The sequence below is a fragment of the Vitis vinifera genome, chromosome 19 (assembly GCF_030704535.1).
Source record: "Vitis vinifera cultivar Pinot Noir 40024 chromosome 19, ASM3070453v1".
NCBI classification, from domain to species: domain Eukaryota; kingdom Viridiplantae; phylum Streptophyta; class Magnoliopsida; order Vitales; family Vitaceae; genus Vitis; species Vitis vinifera.
Window position 1 is genome coordinate 13,957,241 of NC_081823.1, and position 22,145 is coordinate 13,979,385.

The 22,145-nt window shown below is 34.3% G+C and overlaps 1 protein-coding gene across 1 annotated transcript; it reads left to right on the plus strand.

Moving 5' to 3' along the window:
- Positions 1–7,941: 7,941 nt before the first annotated feature.
- LOC100262651 (cytochrome P450 CYP72A219) lies at positions 7,942–17,780 on the plus strand. Its single transcript, XM_002271267.5, has 5 exons — positions 7,942–8,296; positions 10,198–10,415; positions 11,054–11,298; positions 11,542–11,929; positions 17,158–17,780. The coding sequence occupies exons 1-5, from the start codon at positions 8,026–8,028 to the stop codon at positions 17,581–17,583; spliced, it is 1,548 nt and encodes a 515-aa protein (XP_002271303.2). The 5' UTR covers positions 7,942–8,025; the 3' UTR covers positions 17,584–17,780.
- Positions 17,781–22,145: the final 4,365 nt, after the last annotated feature.

The following is a 22,145-nucleotide window of genomic DNA, read 5'->3' on the forward strand; positions in this document are numbered from 1 at the left end:
AAGAACTTGAAGAATCTTTGACTTCCATATGATCACCCTATAATCTTTGAGAATTCTCTTAGCCATCCCAAAGGAAAATGGCAAGGTCTCTTAGATCATATGAATGCTGGTGTTCCTACTAGTCTTAAAAGTAGCTTATCAAAGCTAACCTACCCTTATCATGAAATAACCATTGCAAACTAGAAAAAGAATATCAAAGTCCCTAATAATAGACATGAGTTATTATTGCAACACATTATCCAAAGATCCAAGTATTAGACACTTGGTCTTCTGATCTATCTAATACCTCCTTGGTATACCAATCTTTCCTTTTGTTCGGTTAGTTTATAAGGAATCACTAACTGTTCCTAAACTAGCTTCTATGCAGTTACTTACAATATCCAGAATAAAATTAATTTAAATGATTAGTTGGGCTTGGTCTATTATCAGAAAGAGAGTGACAATAAAACCAACATGATACCTATAACAAAGAATATAACCAAGCATATGACATAATTAAGCATTCAAGGCATCTAGTAATTAATTTAGCAAAAATGTAGTGCTCTCAAACTACTTATCTTTTTGCAAGGTATCCTTGTATCATAAGAATCAAGCCTACAGTGGGTAGGTCATGACCTTATTCCTAGTTAGAGACCCTCTTAGATTTATCTCCTTGTCTTAACCATGAAAGGTATTTAAAGACAAGATCAACATACCTTTTATTTGGCCTATGGACTATGCAAGTGGGACCGTAGTAGGTGATTCGACCACTTCAAAACCAATGATAAGTGTATAACCATTGTCCTTGAACTATCAATGTTAGCAAGTAAGGAACCCCACCGGTGGGGTGGTTGCTCCCACTATAGACATGTCTAGTTTCATCCTAATGAAGAGTCTATATCCTTTGATTCCTAGGTCCCAACTCGCCAATGGGGTGGTGATGAACCCAAATCAAGATGGGCTCGACAATGGAGGTTGTGGGCTTGCCTAAGGCCCTTTTCCACTTAATCTTTGACAAATAAGAGCATTTTAAAACCATTAGTAATTTCTCTAATGAATAAATTATCTACTTTGAGATTTTCAAAAAATAATTATTTCGTAATAGGAAACCTAGTGTAAAAGGAGAATACCAACATGAAAAATTTTAAATTTCCATGAAAGTAATTTTCAAAAAGAATTTTGATAAAATATCCATTCTCAAAATTTTAAAGTCTATTTTCATAAAATTCTCCTTTTATACACAATTCCAATTAATAAATATTTTATCTAAGAAATGTTTCAAAGAAATTTATTTCCATTAAATTACTAAGCCTTTTGGTAATAATCTTTTAATGATAAATTGTCTCTAATGAAAATTTTCAAACTATTTCTTTTCCAAATTGGAAACTCTTGCGTAATAAGAAAATTACCAATTTATAAGATTTTGAATAATCTTGAGAGCACCTTATCCAATAAAGGAACTTTTGTTTCTCATATTCAAAAATCCTCATAAGATTTACTTTCCTTATTCCTTACACTTTTCCAACTTAATAAATATTTGAATGAGATTTCATAATAATTTATTCCATTAAATACTACCAAAAATAGAACCTTTTAGTAATTCCCTAATGGATAAAATATTCTCTATTAAAAACTCTAAAAAATGGTTATGTCCAAAAAGGAATTAAACAATCCATTATGGAAAGTATTTTTCAAAATATTTTTTTATCTCTATTGAATTACTAAAACTTTTCAAAGTTATTTTGCTAACCCTTCTCATCATAAATTCTCTATCACGGGATTTTCTAAATCCATTATTTATCTTTAAACCGAGACTCTTGTGCAAAAAGAATTACTCTCTTATTCCTTATCATTAAACTATCAAAATAGAATAATTTCCTTCTTCTCTCTAGGGGGAGAGCCTGGAGGACCAACTATAAGCATAGTTTTCCTTTTCTCACTAAGAAAGAACAGGAAAACCTACTAAAGTTTAATAAACAAATAGTTATAAAGAAATAACAATCTTCTTAGCAACAACCAGTTTAAATAGATAGTCTTGGAAAATATCTTCTCATGAAAATTTACTAAGAATACCAAAAACCTTTTTTTGGGTTCTAATACTTATTTTGGTAACCATACTTAATTATAAATTATCTATCATGAATTTTCAAAATTAACTTATTTTTTTTAAATCGGAATCTTGTGCGAAATAGGAAAATATTATTTTATATAGATTTGGAAATATAAAAGCTTTTCCATAAAAGAAAATTTTTATTCTTAGAGATCTCAAAGATTTGAGAAGATTTTAAATAAAATTAAAATCTCTAAGAATTAATTTTAAAAAGGTAAAGCCCTTAATCGTTTTCCAACTTATCTTTTCTTTGAAATAAAATTTCCTAACCATGCACATTCCAATTTAAATAAGTTTTTCAATTTTGAAAAAATCATGAAAATTTATTTCCAATTAAGAATACCAAAATATCTTGAGGCCACATATGCAATTAATAAAGTGCATATAATAAAAAAACAAAGGAATAAACAAATTGAAACTTTTCTCATGGCCTTTAGGGATCTTGTTGCATATTTGGTAATTAAAATTTGGATAAAATCCAAATTACCAAAAATAGCCCTAGAACCAAAGATAGGGTTAGTAAAATTGAAAACCCAAAATACCTTATTACCACCAAATTAAGCCCAAAAGGAAAGGCCCCAGATTTAGCCCAAACAATTGAAAGGAATTGGACTTATATGCAATCCCATAACACCATGCTCTTTGTGCAGTATTACTTCAATTAACCATATCTCCCTTGTTTCAACTTCAAATTGTCATCCGTTTGAAGCATTAGGTTTCTAACTTCCTAAGATTAAAAACCATAGGTGATTTTCCTTGAAAAATCTAGTGTAAGTGGTCCCGATTTTGGCTCAAATTTGATGTCACTGTGCTACCATGCACTTTGCGTAGCCTTGCTTCAATCGGCCATATCTTCCTCATTTCAACTCCAAATTGAAATCCACTTAAACTATTGGATTCATGACTTCCTAATATTCAAATCCATATATGGCTTGCCCCAAGAAACTAATGGGAGATAGTTCTGATTTTGAGTATAGATCTCAAAACAAGAACTTCTAAGAATCCTTCTTTCTTCTTTAAACATAGAATTTGAAAAAGAACTTTCAAGATTCTTTCTTTTCTCTTGGGTCACCATGGATGGATACAAAAAGCTAAAATTTTTACAATATTGAAAATTTCTATGCTCTTATAAAGAAGCTTACAACCCATCTATTGAACAGAAATTTTTTTTACAACCAACTAAAAATCTTATACCCTTTATGGGGTGTACAACCTAATCTAGAGAACCAAAAGGCATAGATGATATCACAATTATAACCAATCAATCCAAATATATTGATACATTTAATTGAATGATAAAAAACATTTCATTCATTCATCCTTTAGGGTCATGGGATGAATAAAACAACCCTACAGAACAAAGTTAGCACACCCTAGAACATATCTAACATGCTAAAACCTACCCTAGGGCTTTGATACCAATTGTTGGGAACCCCTTTATTCCCATGCCTTGGATCACAAAGGGTGCATACAAATTTATCATAGGCCCTCCAAATTTATCACAATGAATAAACAGGTATTAAAAAACAATATGGATACTAAAAAAATCATAGATCTAGATAATAAAGCCACATATATTTGATCTGGATGTTCCTGAATCAATTCCAATCAATGTAGATAACTCCAAAGTCATAATAGATCTCGTAAACACCATGATCTCCACCATTGAGATGTCCCTTATAGGGGTATTTATAAGCTTCTTACTAGACTTAAGTGACTTAAGCTCACTATGGGCTTGAGTCACTTAATTTAGCTTAAAAAGGTTACTAATTGATTAATTAACCATACAAAGCCCTAATTAATCAATTAACCTACTTCAGCAATATAACTCACTTATCTCTATGCAACCTTGTGTAATTACCAAAATGCTCTTATGCACAAAAGTGAACTAAAACTCATCAAACCCTTATAAACCATGTCATCAAGGAATATAAGCTCGGATCGAGGACCATTGGGACTAATAAGAGTATTAGCTCCCCTAAAATCAAAATTTGAAATTGACTCAACCACTATAGAGAATCAACTACACTCTAGTACCTTATGTATATTACAACAAGACACCAAGTGCTCGAGTCTATGACCTACTATCCACTACATGCAAACTCCTCATGAATTGGTATCCGTAATCTAACAAGGTAGTATTATCACTTATCAAGATTTCCTCTCAAATCCTTGAGTTACATATCACACTTATTATGTGAAGTACTCTAGCTCTAAAGAGCATATGTCAAATTCTACTAAAGGAATTATTGTGGCTAGAGATTTCATGATCACATGTGCTTTGGATCACTCAAGGGGACACATTGTCTCAATCCCATGAGATATCATGGTGCCTCTATTAAGAATACATGTTGCCACTAACTTCTATCAATAGTGACCCAATCCATAGTGATATATGACCACTTTAGAATCTCATCCATAGGTTAAAGTCTCCTATTGATTTTGGCATAGACTCAATATCCTTTTATGGTTAAGAGTCCATGCAATATAGTAGCTTAGAGAATCATGACAATTGATATCCTTGCGTGATGATTTACCATAGGTCCCGTCTAGTGCATCACATACACTAATGCACTTACCATGGGAAACCCATCCCGACGACTAAGACAAGCCATCCCTCCAATTAGGAGGTAATGCACTATAACCTTTACTAGATTGCTTAAATCTATGAACAAATTGTGAACAACTTATCTACTTACAAGGAGCCTATGACTTGTATCTTCTGTGCAACTCCTAATGCACACAAGTTATGTACAATGTAAGAGTCATGGTCTAAATACTCAAATCAATGTCAATACACCAAAGAGATAGCAAGGGGATAGTTAAGTCTAACTTTGTTACATCATATCTTACTTTTAGGGACTCAACCCTAACATGGTAGTCATCCTCACTAGCATAATGAACTCCTCAATCATCATTTCATTGGAATTCTATATGATAACCAAACATTTTTTATAACTTCATACAATTATAAACTTGTTAATATTTCCAAAATAGGTAAAATAGAAAAAGATTTCTAGTTTTCAGTTTTTAGAGAGGAAACTAGAAGCTATATCAATTATGTCTAGTAGCAGTAGAAATAGTAGTTGTTATTGTTCTTCTTGTTATTTGTTTTCCTTGAATGAGTGTTGTAGACATCATGTAACTTAAAATCTGACAAAGTCTTACATGAGAGAAGAATTCCAAAGATTTTCCATGTTAGCTAATTCGTTTAATTCAACAAACAATTTATTATGATTATTAATATGCAACTAACTATGTTATTGCACTTAATAACATCACTCAATAGCATTTAGTTTCCATAGTCTAACAAAGTTTTTTGTTTTGTATTTTCCACTAGTTCACGTAGACTTTCTACTTTTTGGATATCGATGGGTCTCTTGCAATCTTTGTTATCTTAACAATATGTTGAATCAAATATGTGTATCTATTTAGCTTAGACAAGGGGGGGAAATCATCGACACAATGCTCTAACCAACCTCAAAAAGTAGAGCCCTAACAACATCCTAAATTGATACACCTGAAAAACTAACAACTAGAAGGAAACTCAGATATTTGTGAAATATTTTCTAGATAAGTTTATGGTGAAACATGTCTCTAGACTTGAAAGAGAGGTCTAAGAAGTAAAGAGCAAAAGTAAAAAAAATAACCTAATCGAAGGAGGCAATATGGGTACATTGAAAAAGAAAATTGATTTATTTACTCCAGTCACACAATCTGAAGAAAATATAGGCTTGCATAGGAAAAATTGAGTAAAATAGAACGTGTTCTAGATGTTCATAGCTTGGATAAGCTTCTATCGAAACATGTTTCAAGACTTGAAAGAGAGGTCCAAGAAGTAAAGAACAAAAGAAAAATCGACCCAATTGAAGGAGGAGGAATGGTTACACTGAATAAGAACTATTCATTTAGTTTAATCAAACATTTTGGAGAAAATGTTAGTGGGAAAGAAAATATTGACTTAACAAGGAAGTTGATACAAAGTTCAATACATAGAAAGAGGAAATCAAAATAAAATTTCTGCCATAGGATACAAACGAGTGTTTAGGTGAGCTTTGTGAGTCGACTGAATATGAAAATATCAAGAGGTAAAACATGAAAGCAATGTACAACATTGCAAATTTCAAGAGTTTGAACAAAGTTCTAGTAAAGCATATATCTTGAAAGTGAATGCAGGTGGTTTGGAAAATGAGGCTTAGTTTCAAGGAAGAAGTGCTGAAGGTGAAGAGAAATGGCATGAACCAGAAGTTTAGAGAATGCAGGTGGTTTGGACCAAATTCTGGTTAAACATAAATCAAAATTTGAAAGCGAAAAAATGGTTGTTGCTTAGCAACACAGACTACTAGGTTAAATATTATGTATCTCATAGAGAAACAAGAGAGAGAGTTGCAAGAAGCATGGGAAGGCTTGAGCTTAGGGAATTCCATACAACCACATCTCTTAAAACTTGAAATCATATTGAAATTAATTAGTTGTAAGATGCATTTCTTCAAACAAAAGGAGCCCAATAATTGGACGAGTAGAGGTGAAATAGAGGTATTATGATACTCATATTGAAATCAACAAAAATGCAACAATTGATATTCACATTGAAATTTGAAAGCAAATAACCTTAACTTAACCAAACAAAAATTAAAAATACCTCAAAAATGATGAAAAAAAAACATTAAATCTTTGGATTTGAATAAAATCCAAGTGAACAATCAGTGGAGGCTAGCAAATAAAAAAAAAAAAAAAGAAAAAAAAGAATAAGAGATAGATTGACCTCCGTAATTGTCGATTGAGGTTAGAAATCAAATCATTTGATGTCGGAGAGGTGGAGCTTGCTCATGTTTGGTTGTTGGTAAATTGCAAGAAAAGGGAAATGGGTAGGGTCCTTGAAAGTGCTCCATGTTTTTGGTTTTCTGGATTTGTTTCTCAAGTTTTGCCCTCATAACCCTCTTTATTTGTTGTGATATCCTCATTTTAGCATTATTCAATCAAATTTATTTATTTTATTGTATAGTATTTTCTTTTATTCTTAATTTGTTTGACTAATTTTGTTTATTGAATTTTCTAATCATTCTAATAATAAGAAAAATTATTTATTATTCATCTATAAAATTTAAAATTGATTTTTCAAAAAATAAAATAAAAATCTATGCATCTAATTCAATGTGACATGCTATGCCATGCTTATATTTTATTTTTAAAATAAATAATATATATATATTACTAACTAATATATAATAAATAAATTTAAATTTATTTATTTATGATATTAAAATTATTTATTTTTTACCATGTTGAATTTAAATTTATAAATATAAAAATTATTCATTTTTTACCATATTGAATTTAAAATTATAAAATATAAATTCATTAAAAAAATATATGTTAAATATTTATCTAGTAAAAATCATTTGCCATAAAAAAAAATTTATGACAAGATTTTATAGAAACTATATGTCATAGATTGATATTGTAATTAAATTTAATTTTTATTATGAATATAAGATTTATGCTAAAATATTATGAATTGTTTTTTTTGTCACAAATACATTATACGGTTAAACATGATTTTTTACTATAAATAATAATTTTATCCCTAAAATACCTTTTTTATCATACAAAAATTATTACAAAAATCTATTTTTTTTATTTTTTTCCATAAAATAAATTCATGCCAAAATAATAATAATAATAATAATTAAAAAAAAAAAAAAAAAACTAGGATTCTAGTAGTTAATCATTGAGAAGTTAAAAAGACTATTGACTTTAAAACGATCACACGTGTCCTTATCTTGAGGAAATAAAAGTGTCTTATAGAGTCGGCCACTAATTCCTTGCCACCTAATCCGACAGGATAAGAAGTGGTGGGGCTACTCATCTAAATTGATTTTCTCAACTGTGAAGCAATTCACAGAGCACTCCTGGAAGTCTCTTCCAAACTGGAAATGAAGCTTAGCTCAGTTGCAATTTCCTTTGCTTTTATTACTCTCCTAATATATGCATGGAGATTATTGAATTGGGTGTGGTTGAGACCAAAGAAGCTAGAAAGGTGTCTTAGGCAGCAAGGTCTGACGGGAAATTCCTACAGATTGTTACATGGGGATTTTAGAGAGATGTTAAGGATGATCAGCGAAGCAAATTCAAGATCCATCAGCTTATCCGATGATATTGTGCAGCGAGTTCTCCCCTTCCATTGTCATTCCATCAAGAAATATGGTACTATAGCCGGTTTTCTGATTTTTTTATTTTTTATTTCCCTAATTATCTTTCCTGTCGTTCCTGCCGTTTCTTCTATCTGATTTCTTCTTCTTCTTCTTAGATAGCAATTGGAGCTCTTTCTTGATACACATGAAAGAGTTGCGTAAATGCCATATCTGTTAGGTTTAGAAAGGATAGAAAAACGAAAGCTTGTCATTCCTTTGTGATTTTTTTTTTCCCCAAATTGTCTTTCCTGAACCCTAATGATCTTTCCTGCCGTTTCTTCTTCTTCTTCTTCTTCTTCTTCTTCTTCTTCTTTTTAATTAATTTTCTGAAAGAATTTACAGCTCAATGAAATTTCAATGGTACCTCTAAAATTTTTTCCTTAATTATCTTTTCACATCTTTTCAAATTTTGCATGAACTTTTGACTTTTCATAGTTAAACCAATGTTGAATTGCATATAGATAGCAATTGGAGCTCTTTCTTGATGCATATGCAAGAGTGGCGTAAATGGCATATCCACAAGCTCAAACTTATGGCAGCTTAAACCATTCAAATATTAGAAACTTTCTTGTGAGAGCTCCTAATCTGTCTCTCCTCAAAGTTGAATGGTATATAAAAGATCATTACCAGAATATTTATCATTATACATTTACTCTCATATTTATTATATAAAATTTTAATATTTGAAACACAAATTTGTTGAAGCGATGTGATGCAAATGTGACTGAGAAAAGATAGTAATTGAGAACATATTTAAATGTTAATTTCACTTCCTTCCCTTCAGTTTCGGTAAAAAACATCTATTCAATATTAGTCTTAAATCTTACCCATCTTCATTGTTATTTTCTTTCACCTCCATTTGGTATACCAAACATACCCTTAACTAACCTGGTTTAGTTATTTCACATCAAGGCTGCAACCAAAGAATCTAGGGGATTTTGGGAAGTAAAAATTGAATTTGGGCTAGCTTCGAACATAGTAACTACTTAGTTGTTTGAGCATGCCATATGGTATTGGCCGGAAGTGATTTGAACATGTTATATGGTAATGGTATTCTCTAGGCTGCAGCTGCTAGTGCCTCTTATTGAGAACCATTAAGAAACTTTACTTTAGCTTTACGAGTCTATTAACTGTTGGTTCCTGCTCAACACATACCCTCTGGGCAGCTACTCCAGCCCCTCTGTTCTCCTATATTCTGTTAAAAAAAGGCATGTCTGGATGTGTTTCAGACAGACCTCTCTAATGGCCAAGTTAGCTTAAAGGATTTTTACTGAATGAATTTTTGGGGAAGAAGTTACGCATCTCTAATTCTTGTTCCTCTGCTGTTATATAGGCTTTGACTTTGTAACCTCCTTTTCGCTATTATGACCTCTTTTTATGTCTGCATTTAATCTCGTAGCATTGACCGATGGCGCATAAATCGCAAATTCTGAAATTGTGGCTTCTGTGGCCTTTCTTATAATTTGGATATGCTATTTTGTGGTCAATCTATTAGGAATAGGGCTACATAGTTATGGTTCATTTACATTTTCATCTAACCTTGAATTGAGGAAAGCACTGATGACTACAGACACAAGGTAGTGTATATATATAAACTTTGTGTAAGCTGGGGAAAACCAGAACCATTTGAATTAAGTAGTGCAGTGATTCAAATGGTATGGTCGGATGGCGCATAACAGACATCCATTTATGGTGTCTAACTACCCGGATAGCTTTGGTTAGATGGGAGCATCCGGGTTGACACTACTTGGGATGGGTTGCCTACCCGGCTACACCCGGATGCCCACATTAACTACATCTGTTTTATCTTTTTCACATATTTAAGGATTCTTTAATCAGAGGGCCTTGACTAGCCGGGTCCTTTAGATCCTCTTGTAACATTTCTATATCCAACAATGACCATTAAAAATGCAGGTAAAAATTATTTTATATGGATGGGCCCAAAACCAGTGGTAAACATTATGGACCCTGAGCTGATAAGGGATGTTTTCTTGAAGTACAATGCCTTTCGCAAACCACCTCCGCACCCGCTTGGCAAGCTGCTGGCTACTGGTCTTGTTACATTGGAAGGTGAACAATGGACTAAACGTAGAAAGATCATAAACCCAGCTTTCCATCTAGAAAAGTTGAAGGTAATTTTATGATGCTAATTTTCCAACCAAAAACGTGACCCTAATTCCCATTCTTTCTTTATGTTTTTAGAAATTGTGAGAGCAGAATAATGGTTACATATTTACAAACGATATTTCCTCTGGGATTGAATTATATTTCCCTTATAAATACATTGAAGGATGGATATGATTAACTTTTCGAGGCACTATTTTTTTGGTTATGCAGCCATACCTCAACTTGTTGTCTGGTTTCCCTGCATAGCCCTCTTCTAATAGGAAAGAAAATAATTTTTTTAATGTTCTTCATAATTTTAATAAAGATATTACAATTTTACTGCCTCTGGAAATCTTTTTTCTTATGCATGAGAACTTCTGTGCATGTGCATTTTTTGAAGTTTATAAGTTCTCCAGACAATAACCCAATGTGCAAATGTGAGGACTGACTATTCTTCATTCCACCTCTGCTCTGTCACTCTCTAAATCCTAATCAAATCAAAATTTCTTTTCTAAGTTTATTGAAAATTTATGTCGCAGTAAACCTAGTCAATCATTTTAAGCCAATTTAGAAACTCCAATGTTTAATAATATTCCATGTACCTTGAAATCAGATTCTGGGCTTTTAAATTTATTAATTATGTTTGGATTTGAATTTGTTATAGCACATGGTACCCGCATTCCAATTGAGTTGTAGTGACATGGTAAATAAATGGGAGAAGAAGCTCTCCAAGGACGGCTCATGTGAATTGGACATTTGGCCCGATCTTGAAAATTTGGCAGGAGATGCGATTTCTAGAACAGCATTTGGTAGTAGCTATGAGGAAGGAAGAAGGATATTCCAACTCCAGAAAGAGCAAGCACATCTTGCAGTCAAGGTTTTCCGGTCAGTTTATATTCCTGGATGGAGGTAAGCAAAAAATATTTCAAGAAATATGAAGCTCAGTACCATTACCAAATTTCACATACATTGTTACATGCTAACTTCCATGGTACCCAAAAAAAATAAAAATCAATTAATGTCTGGCTAGTTTCATCTTTGAAACACCTAGATATTCTGAAAAATTGAACAAGTAAAAAGTCATTGATGAAAATGCATTAGTTGCTTCCTGTATTTCGTTGATCTTCATTCCCTAGGATTGCTTCCAAACAGGTTTGTTCCAACAAAGACAAACAAGAGAATGAGGCAAATTAGCAATGAAGTCCATGCATTGTTAAAAGGTATCATCGAGAGAAGAGAGAAGGCAATGAAGGTTGGTGAAACTGCTAATGATGATTTATTAAGTCTACTAATGGAATCCAACTTCAGAGAAATGCAAGAACATGATGAGAGGAAGAATGTTGGAATGAGCATCAAAGATGTCATCGAGGAGTGTAAGCTATTCTACTTTGCTGGCCAAGAGACTACCTCGGATTTACTTCTGTGGACTATGGTTCTATTAAGCAAGCATTCAAACTGGCAAGCTCGTGCAAGAGAAGAGGTTTTACAAGTTTTTGGCAATAAAAAACCAGATGGCGATGGCTTAAATCACCTCAAAATTGTGAGTATCAATCCAATATATATGCAGTTTAGTAACTCTCCTTGAAAATAATATAGTACTTTTTTTTTCTCTTTTTTTTTTCTTTCAATCTTGAGGCAAAATATGTTTTGTTTTTGTATCTTTCTTGCTTTAATTGAAAGCTATATGCAAATACTTGGTATCCCCACTGGAATTTTTCTTTCCTTATCTAAGTGCACACTGCATCAGCACTGGCAAAAAAGAGGTGGACTTTACTGAAGAAGAAGAGGCGGGCTCTTCTTTTCCATGTATGAGATCTTTATTTGGTGGTTAGGTTGTTTTAAGTAAAAGAGAATTCACACAACTTTCTATTCATGTTCTATATCTTTATACAACCCGAGAGGCCTAATTTTAGGCATTCAAAAATATGTAACAGAAAAGTAAATTTACAATCACAATTAAAAGCAATATTTACAAAATAGGAAATGGATCCTATAATCATGGAAGGCACAAAATCTGGTAATGTTCATGGTGACAACTAGACTTGAGTTGGCACTTGTTTGAAATTATCAGTTTCCTTGATATGTCCCTGCAAGAACAGGCTACCATCGGATAGTCCGATCTTGTCCCGTAGATAGTCTGTCCTTTGTCTGGAAAGTGGCTTTGTGAGTAAATCAGTGAGCTGGTCATTAGAGAGAACATGCCGAACATTAAGAAATTTTTTTCAACCAAATCTCGCACAAAGTGAATGTCTATCTAGATATGCTTCATCCTTGAATGCTGGACAGGATTAAAACTCAGCTGGGTTGCACCCAAATTATCACACAAGAGTAGAGGTGGCTGTGGTAATGTAAACTTCATTTCTTGGAATAGAGATAGCAGCAACATGGACTCTGCTGCAGCCGTTGCTAAAGCCTTATGCTCAACTTCAGTTGATGACCGTGCAATTGCACGTTGCTTTTTAGAGCTCCATGAAATGGGTGTGTGACCAAGGAAGAGGACATAAGCTGAAGTTGATTTTCTATCATGCAAGCTGCCAGCCCAATCAGCATCTGAGAAGCATGTGAATGTTGGGCTTGAGGTTTTTATGATATTAATGCCATGAAAAACGGTGTTCTTCAAGTATCGCAATAGTCTTTTAGTTGCTGTCCAGTGAGTTTGTGTGGGGCAATGCATAAACTGTGAGAGTTTGTTGACAACAAAGCTTATATCAGGTCGAGTTAAGGACAAGTATTGCAATGCTCCAACCACTCTACGATATTCGATTGAATCAACGGATGGCGAACCATCTGCCAATTGTAGAGAAACCGATGTAGAGAGAGGAGTTGTGACATCCTTAGCTCCATCCATACTTGTCTTGGCAAGGATATCTCGGATATACTTATGCTAAGTTAGAAACAAGTCGTCTTTGGTAGGAATGACCTCAACATCGAGGAAAAAATGTAGGGACCCCAAGTCTTTGATGGAGAATTTTTGTCCAAGTTGATCAATAATGATTGCAACAAAAGTTGAATTGTTGCCAGTGAGAATCAAATCATCGACATAAACTAAGCAATAGGCAAGTATGGAGCCATCATGAAACACAAATAGAGAAAATTCAGATTTAGCATTGATGAAACCAAATTCTAACAGTGCCTGTTTGAGAGCAGAGTACCAAGCACGAGGTGCTTGTTTTAGTCCATAGATTGCCTTTGTAAGGCAGTAAACATGATATGGTTTTTCCGGACTCCTGAAGCCAGGTGGTTGCTTCATATACACTTTTTTTGTGAGATGCCCATGAAGAAAGGCATTATTGACATCTAATTGCCTTAGAGACCAATCTTGCATAACAACAAAAGTTAAGACAATGCGTATTGTGACTGGTTTGACAACATGACTAAATTTTTCTTTGTAATCTAGTCTTGGTCTCTGATTGAATCCTTTGGCCACAAGTCTAGCCTTGAACCGATCAACAGATCCATCAACATGTCTCTTAATCTAAAACACCCACTTACAATCAACAATATTACAATCATTTGGAGGTGGTACGAATTGCCATGTATTGTGATGCATTAACGCAGTCAATTCAGAAGACATGGCGTCACGCCATCGGGAATCAGTGAGTGCTTCAGTAACGCTAGTGGGTTCCAAGGAGGATGGAAGAGGGTGTTTAGTGACAAGAAACAATTTTTTTGGCTTATAGATATCATTCATGGATCGGGTAGTCATTCGGTGGGTGCGCACTTCATTATTAGAGACAACAAGGTCATGCACTTCTACTGAAGGGAGTGGGCTCGAAATCAAGGGAGAAGAAGAGAGAGTACTTACCTATAGAGAAGTCGGTGCAAGGGATGACCCATCCTTAAGTGATGGCAAGACTTCAGTACCCACGTTCGGAGATTCAGTAGTGCCGCGTGGAACCAAGAGGAGTTGCGACAACGAGATCGTGATAGGCGGGTCTTCGGCAGCAGATGAAAGAGAGCTGGGATTTTTAGGTTTTGAAAAAGGGAAAGTCCCTTCGTGAAATATGACATGCCAAGAAGTGAAAAGCTTTCGGGTAGTGGGCTCAAAACATAGATATGCGTTTTGGGAGAGGCTGTAACCTACGAATGTGCATGGTTGGGCCTTGGGCTCAAGTTTGTGTTTGTTATAAGGCCTAGTTAATGGATAACATAGGAAACCAAATTGTTTGAGCTTGAGATAATTTGTCATCTGTTTGAACAATTTTTCAAACAGAGATTTATTGTTCAAAGTCGAGGTGGGCATTCAATTTATAAGATAGGCAGCAGTTTGAAACGCATATGGCCAATATGAGAGAGGCATGTGAGCATCCATGAGTAAGGTGAGACCAATCTCAACTAGATGGCAATGTCGTCTTTCAGACATACCATTTTGTTGTGGAGTGTGTGGAGCAGTTGTGTAATGACTAATCCCATGAATGGAAAGATAGGATTTGAGGCCAATATATTCCCCACCATTATCGGAGTAGAGACTTTTTATTTTTGTGTTGAACTTATTTTCCACAAGATTTCGAAATTGCAGAAAATTTGTTTGAACATTTGATTTATGAGTCATGGGATAAAGCTAAATGTACTTAGTATAGTGGTCAACAAAAATAACATAATATTTTGAACCATTAATACCAATATCATGAGATGGACCCCAAACATCCATGTAAATCAATTCCATGGGATCAGTGCTAGTAAGACCATGAGTATTAAAAGTTTGGCGATGAGCTTTATTTTGAGAACATGGAGTACAAAGAGATAAATGGCCATTTTTATTGGTGGGTAAAGAAAAAACATGAATTAAATGGTTAAGCCATTTTTACGATGGATGATCAAGTCATTTGTGCCATCCATCGGGTGTAGATTCATGAACATAGGCAACGACATTTTTGGAGTTTGGTGGTAGATGCTCCGGAAGTGGGTACACTCCATCTTCACATTTGCCTTTGAGTAGTATCGCCCCCGTGATATGATCCTTCACTAAAAAATAAGTAGGATGAAATTCAAGGTAAATATTATTATGCTGGGTAAAGTAGTGAACAGAAATAAGATTTTTTTTTGAATTGTGGGAACACAAAGGGTATCACGTAAATGAAAGACACGATTAGATGATGCAAGAGATAATGAACCAATATGAGACACAGGCAAACCTGATCCATCACCAATTACCACCTCATCGGTACCATCATATTCAGAATTAATCGACAGATTAGAGAGGCCGGTTATCATATTGTGATATGTCGCCGAGTCAATTAGCCACTTGTGATTTTTTCCTTGGGAGGATGTTGCACAATTTGCAGTAAAGTCATCGGAAGACATTTTTGGGCAATTTTTGGCCGTATAGCCCATTTGATCACACCATTGGCATTTTAGTTTAAATTTCCTATGGCCCGAATTGGAGGGCCCATTTTTGTGATGCTCATTGTTGTTGCGAGTCTTGTTGGAGGAAGACTTAGGGCTCGGTTTATGTTGTCTAGAAGCACCTCCTTGTCGATGAGAGTAATGAGCGGTGGGAACAAATGTTGCTGCCGATTGATTTTCCAGCCGTTGGAGGTAACTCTCATGACCTACAAGAAGATCATGAATTTCCTCAAATTTTAGGGAGGTCTCACGAGCACGAATGGGTGTCACAATTTCTCTAAATTCAGGACCCAATTCATTGAGAATGTAGAGGGTTAAATCATCATCCGAAACCGGATGATCAATGATTGCGAGTTCATCGGCAATCACTTTGATTCCATGAAGGAACTCAGTGACAGTGCGAGTTCCATGAGTGCTCAAGGTCAAATCTTCCTTCAGCTGCATCGCACGCGTCTGTGATTTTCCCACATATAAACGGTTAAGTATTGTCCAAGCCTCATGGGATGTTTTGTAGGCAGTAAGAAGAGGGGTAATAGTGGTGGAGGTGGAAGCTAGGATGGCATGGAGGATAAGTTTTTCTTGGCGAACCCAATGGGAGTTCGCGGCTTTGGAGGCAGCGGAATTTGTTGCATCAATGGCAGGACATTTTTTTACACCCGTGACAAAGTCAATGAGATCATATCCAATGAGCAAGGCTTCAAATTGAGCTGTCCACTGAGGGAAGGTAGTGGGGGTGAGTTTTTCGTTGATGGTGGTGGCGGCATTGATGGTGATGATAGGTGAATCAGTGGTAGATGTAGAGATAGCAGCCATGTCGTAGGAAGCAAGAAAGGAAAGATACTCGTTAGAGGTTTGGCTCTGCTCTGATACCATAAAAGAGAATTTACACAACTTTCTATTCATGTTCTATATCTTTATACAACCAGAGAGGCCTAATTTTAGGCATTCAAAAATATGTAACAAAAAAGTAAATTTACAATCACAATTAAAAGCAATATTTACAAAGATAGGAAACTGATCCTATAATCATGGAAGACACAAAATCTGGTAATGTTCATGGTGACAACTAGACTTGAGTTGGCACTTGTTTGAAATTATCAATTTCCTTGATATTAAGTGTGTTGAAATCTTTATGCAAAGACTTACAAGACTGAAGATGATCTTGATATTTCCTCTTGTCAAGCGTGTTTTCTTGAAATTTGAACTCTAGGCTGTAATAAATTTTCAGGGGGTTCTTAGTTTGTATTCACCAGTTACTGTATCGTCCTATATGTACATGAAAGTATATGTCATGCAAAAATTTAAACAATCTCTTTCATAACTATATTTGAAAAATTCTTTCATAGTTTGATGTATGTTTCTTAGTGATTTAATGTATTTCAATTATGAATTCTCATGATGAAACTATTTTCTATATTGCAGGTTACAATTATTTTTCATGAGGTCCTTAGGTTATATCCACCAGTATCTATGCTCATTCGAACTGTTGTTGCGGATAGTCAAGTGGGAGGATGGTATTTTCCAGATGGGGCGCTTATCACTTTGCCAATCCTCCTAATTCACCACGATCATGAAATTTGGGGAGAAGATGCAAAGGAATTCAACCCAGAGAGATTTTCTGAAGGAGTTTCTAAGGCAACAAAGGGCCAATTTGCCTTCTATCCATTTGGTTATGGTCCTCGGGTGTGCATTGGACAAAATTTTGCAATGATGGAAGCAAAAATGGCTTTGGCAATGATCTTACAGCGTTTCTCATTTGAACTTTCCCCATCTTATGCTCATGCACCTTCTAATATTATAACTATACAACCCCAATATGGTGCATACCTGATTTTACATGGACTTTAGTGTCAAATTTCCTGGTATCAGTAGCTGTTAATTAGCAAGACCTTTAAACCTAGCTAGTGTCGAATGTAAATTGTCCACGCTCCCTTTTCCTTAAAATGTGTCCTCTATATATAAAGCTAATGGATGAATTAAATTCGCTTTTTGTATGCCACTGTGGGCTTGATTATTGATATGGATGAAATGCTTTGTTTATTATCTATTCCTTTGTTGATCATGTATATGGTTTGTCTTGGAGATTGTATCAAGAATTTTGATTGTGTTAAGAATTTGATTGTATCAAAATTAGTGACTGTATTAGCTTGTAATTGGCAACATAGAAATCTTACTTACAACAAGTGTATTTGGTATCATGACCAACAAGACCATCATTCTCATCCACCAGAATACACCTGAAAAGTTTCATCACAAAGGAAGTGTTACAATTACCAGGAAGAAACAAGGGCTTCTGTGTTGCTAATCTAAGCACCCAATTAATATAGGCTGTGAATAGAAGAAAGGGAAAAATGGCTCCAACTCTACTAAAAGCACCATAACAAAATTAAATTAGAAAGTAAAAAATGAAAATGTATTAATTGTTCCAAGGAATGTGCACAACTCTATTCTATGGAGCTAATTCGGCCTACCTATGAGCTAAATGTAGTGATGATTTTTTCTTCTTCTTTTTGCTCTTCCTAGCTTTGTTATTTTCTCTCATTACTAAAGAACTAACTGGAATATGCTTGCCAAGTTGTATTTCACTTATTATATTTGTCTTTTAAATAATTTACATGATGGAAACAACTAAGAAATGCCAAAATGAAGAAAGGCCTTTTCTTAGTTCATGTTCTAAAATTCTAAAATAGGCATATGATAGTAGGTTCCAAGAATAAAATTTATGTTCTATGTTTCAAAGAAAAATCTATCATTAATATATGTGATATGAGATTTTTTTTTTAAAATCCTATTTAATCCCATTAATTGTACTTAAAAGCTTGTTATGTTCTTGTTTTCCTTTTATCAGAAGGTTATTGTTTGAATCCCATCAAAGGAGGATGTGATATATTTTTTTTCTCTTATACGGTGTTCATGACCTAATGCAATATCCATTTAATAAGATGAGATGAAAAAATGTATGCGGTTATTCTCTTGTTTGATTTGGTATTAGAGTCATTCACTTGAAGACCCTTTTTTTTGGTTCAATTCAATGGACAATGTGGTTGCACAATAAATGGTTCAGGTTAATTCTTATTTTTTCAATCCAATGCATTGGAAATCATGTGACAATGAAGCGAGATTTGAAAAATTATCTTCTTTGGAGAGATCAATTTATTCCCTTTCTTATTTCCAATGGGTTTTTAAAATATGTTGATGGGTTAGAACCAGTACCACTGAAACTATCATATTCCAAGTACAATCATGGTTTGTTACTAATCAATATGTTGTAAGCTTGATCAAAGGTTCATTGTTTCAAAGTGCATGTCCACATGTCAAAGGATCACCTCCCTAAGGTCCAAAACCCAACTCACCAAGATTTTTAAAGCTTCAACCACATCCCTATACTGGGGGAACCGCCTTTTTACACACATACATTTGGGAGTGATCAAAAGTGGATTTTCTTAAGTACAAGACTAGTTATATTAATAGTGGGAGTGACCAATCCTAAAGATGAAACTCTTTTCTTAGTAATATGGATGTTAAGGATTTTTTATATACCCTTAGATAAAATATGAAGTGGAAGAATCACTTAAAGTGGTCTCACTTGCATGATTTAAGGGTTAAACATAAATGGTATGTCAATCTTACTTTAAGAAACATTCCAAGGTCATGACCAAAATATTAATTAGAGAGGGTTTCTCTACATAATAATAATATCATGATCTACCTAAAGTAGCCTTCATTCTAATGATCCTACAAGAAAATGTGTTTTTTCCAACGAAAAATTTGGGATGAATTAAAATATCATCTCTAAAACTAACATTCCTTAATGAAATTTTGAATATTATCACTAACATGAATTTCCTACAAACTTTTCTTGACGAATTTCACATTTTCATCACCAAAAATGGGGTAGAAAAATTTAGCAATTATTTATTTATTTTTGGTGCAAACACTTTTGTGATGAAGATAGATTTTTTGCCTATGAAATTTTTGTATCACTAAATCTAATTTTTAGCGATAAAAATAATTTCATCACTAAAAGTTACAACTTTTTTTTTCTTCCCAACCAAGGTTTTTAGTTGATGACTATATTATTTCCTAACTATTAAACTTAAACTGTTGGAAAAAAAAATAAAAAATAACCAAATAACAAGATGTGATATGCAAAAACTAACACAAGAATTCAATCAACAGTGCAGTAAAAAAAAAAAAAAAACAATTATTTACATGGTTTAATCAATTTGATCTACATCCATAAAGGGAAAAGGACTTGGATGGTGCACTATCACCGAAAATTATGCTGTCAAAACTCTTATATGAATTGAGGTTTTATGCACACACCCCACCATACAATAATAATAGAGATCTCCCTAAGAAGAAAACAGTTAACCTTGTTTCCCTTAGCACTCTTTTTCTCCCTTAGCTATTCTCACCCTTCTAGTACAAAAATTTTCCCTCTCACATGGTTCCCTTGAACTACAAGAGAAAAAGCCATAACTCCTAGCAAAATGCATATTAGTAACCACCCATTCAATTTTATCAAATGTGAGTCACACAACACCAATAAATTCCTAGATGACTTATTTTATTATTAAATAGTATATTCTTAATTTTGATATAATAGTCGCATTATTATGAAATAATACAATATATATTGTTGTAGCAATTAATATTTACATTATATTAATTTGTATAAATAATAATAAAATAATTGAAAAAATAGAAGATTAAATACTATAATATAAATTTATTTAAATTTAAATGTTTTGCAATAATATTATTGTTATGAATAATATAAAAATATGATTTGAGTAATTAATATGTAGTGTAATTTGTTATTTATATTATTTCAAATAAATAAATAATAATAATAAAATATTAAAAATATGCAAGATTACATCATATAAATTTATTACAATTTCAATGCTTTGTTATATATAGTTATCCAAAAATAAATAATATTGTTGGTTCTAAGCCAACTAGAATCAGGTCTGTCTAACTATACGAAAGTCAGACAACCTTCCTCCCTTCATTGTGCCTCTTAGAGGGTTTGCCAAGCAATAATAAAGCTAGATGGACTATTTTCTTGCACAAAAAGGATGTCCAGACGGGTGGTCCGGGCACGCCCTTTTGAGCTTAAGTCAGGCAAGAATAACTCAAGCTATTTAGTGGGAAAAAATGGATAGGCGTATGTGTGCGTACCTCATTTGTGCTTTTTAAAGGGTTTTTATAGTGCTGAAGAGAGTGCCACTGTAGTGTTGACTAAGCACTTTGACTTTCTTTGTAATGATGATTTTCTTGTAGGCAACTAGGCAATCATCATAGTTTTGGGTGGCTGGCAAGTGCCATCAACTAATGCACCATGATCTTAGACTATGCAGCTGCCTATCCCTTCAGCTTGTTGATGGTCTGGGGTTATGTGCAGCAATTAATTGACATGGATTTGAGAGCTAGAAGAGGTCCCATCAGTCGTTCACATATCAAGCGTGGATGATCACGCATGCCAATGGGTCTTGAAGGCTTTGACTGGAGAATCCTACTTGTTTGGGGGGTCCGACCTCCCTTTGTCGTTTGGCCCTATAGAGGGAAAGATCCTTCTTATGCCTAGTGCCAGACATAATTGGTCGTGGTTCGGATGGAATGATTAAGATGGGTTGCATGCCTATGCTAGACGGTTAAGGTGTTCAGGTTGGAAAAGGGACACGTGGAGGGGAGTCCCCTACAATGCCCCCTTAACCCGTCTACCTATGTTCGGGTAGAGGTAGAATGGGTTGCGTGTCTCTTCAAGTCATCCAGTTGCTTTTGGGACATGTGTCACTTAGGGAATTAAAGATGGGTCACATTCACCGAGGCCACCTTTTAGGCGGCGCACTACTTTGGGGTGCGTTTCCAGGTGGCTTGTCTTTTAGGATCCCTAGGGTTTTGGTCCCCTATAAATAAGGCCTCCCCATACCCATTGGGATACTTTTTGAGTATTCCCATTTTGGAGCTTTCTTTTCTCAGTCTCTGCATCCTTGTCGTTACAATGTCGGTCGTTGTTGCAATGCCAGTCATCGTTTGTTCTCCGTCGTTTTGCTACCATTTTCAAGCCTGTTTTAGGTGGATTCTCCTTTGCAAAACTTTTCACCTCTTCCGCTAACTATTCGTTTTTGAGGTTGCAATGGGGTTTGTTAAGTTTTAGATGCAAAATGGATTATGCGACGTCTAGACTTTAGGGTTTTTGTGGTTTTTGGAGAAGATGACTGCCTTTGGAGGAGATGATTGTTTTTGAAGAAGATGACTTGTAGTGTCTGGTAGATTCGGGGCTTCTCATATTCCCCATTTTTGTTTCTTTATTATTGGTGCCCTAAGTGGTCCCTTTAGGCATTTCGTCCTGTAACCGTTGTGGTGGCATGACGGGGAAGACCTTCTTTGGGGCTAAGGAT

Excerpts from the sequence above, each read along its gene's own strand:
- LOC100262651 (XM_002271267.5), top strand. The coding sequence starts at position 8,026 with ATGAAGCTTAGCTCAGTTGCAATTTCCTTTGCTTTTATTACTCTCCTA. Across the intron at positions 8,297-10,197 it reads TCATTCCATCAAGAAATATG|GTAAAAATTATTTTATATGG; the intron begins GTACTATAGCCG and ends TTAAAAATGCAG. Across the intron at positions 11,299-11,541 it reads GTTTATATTCCTGGATGGAG|GTTTGTTCCAACAAAGACAA; the intron begins GTAAGCAAAAAA and ends GCTTCCAAACAG.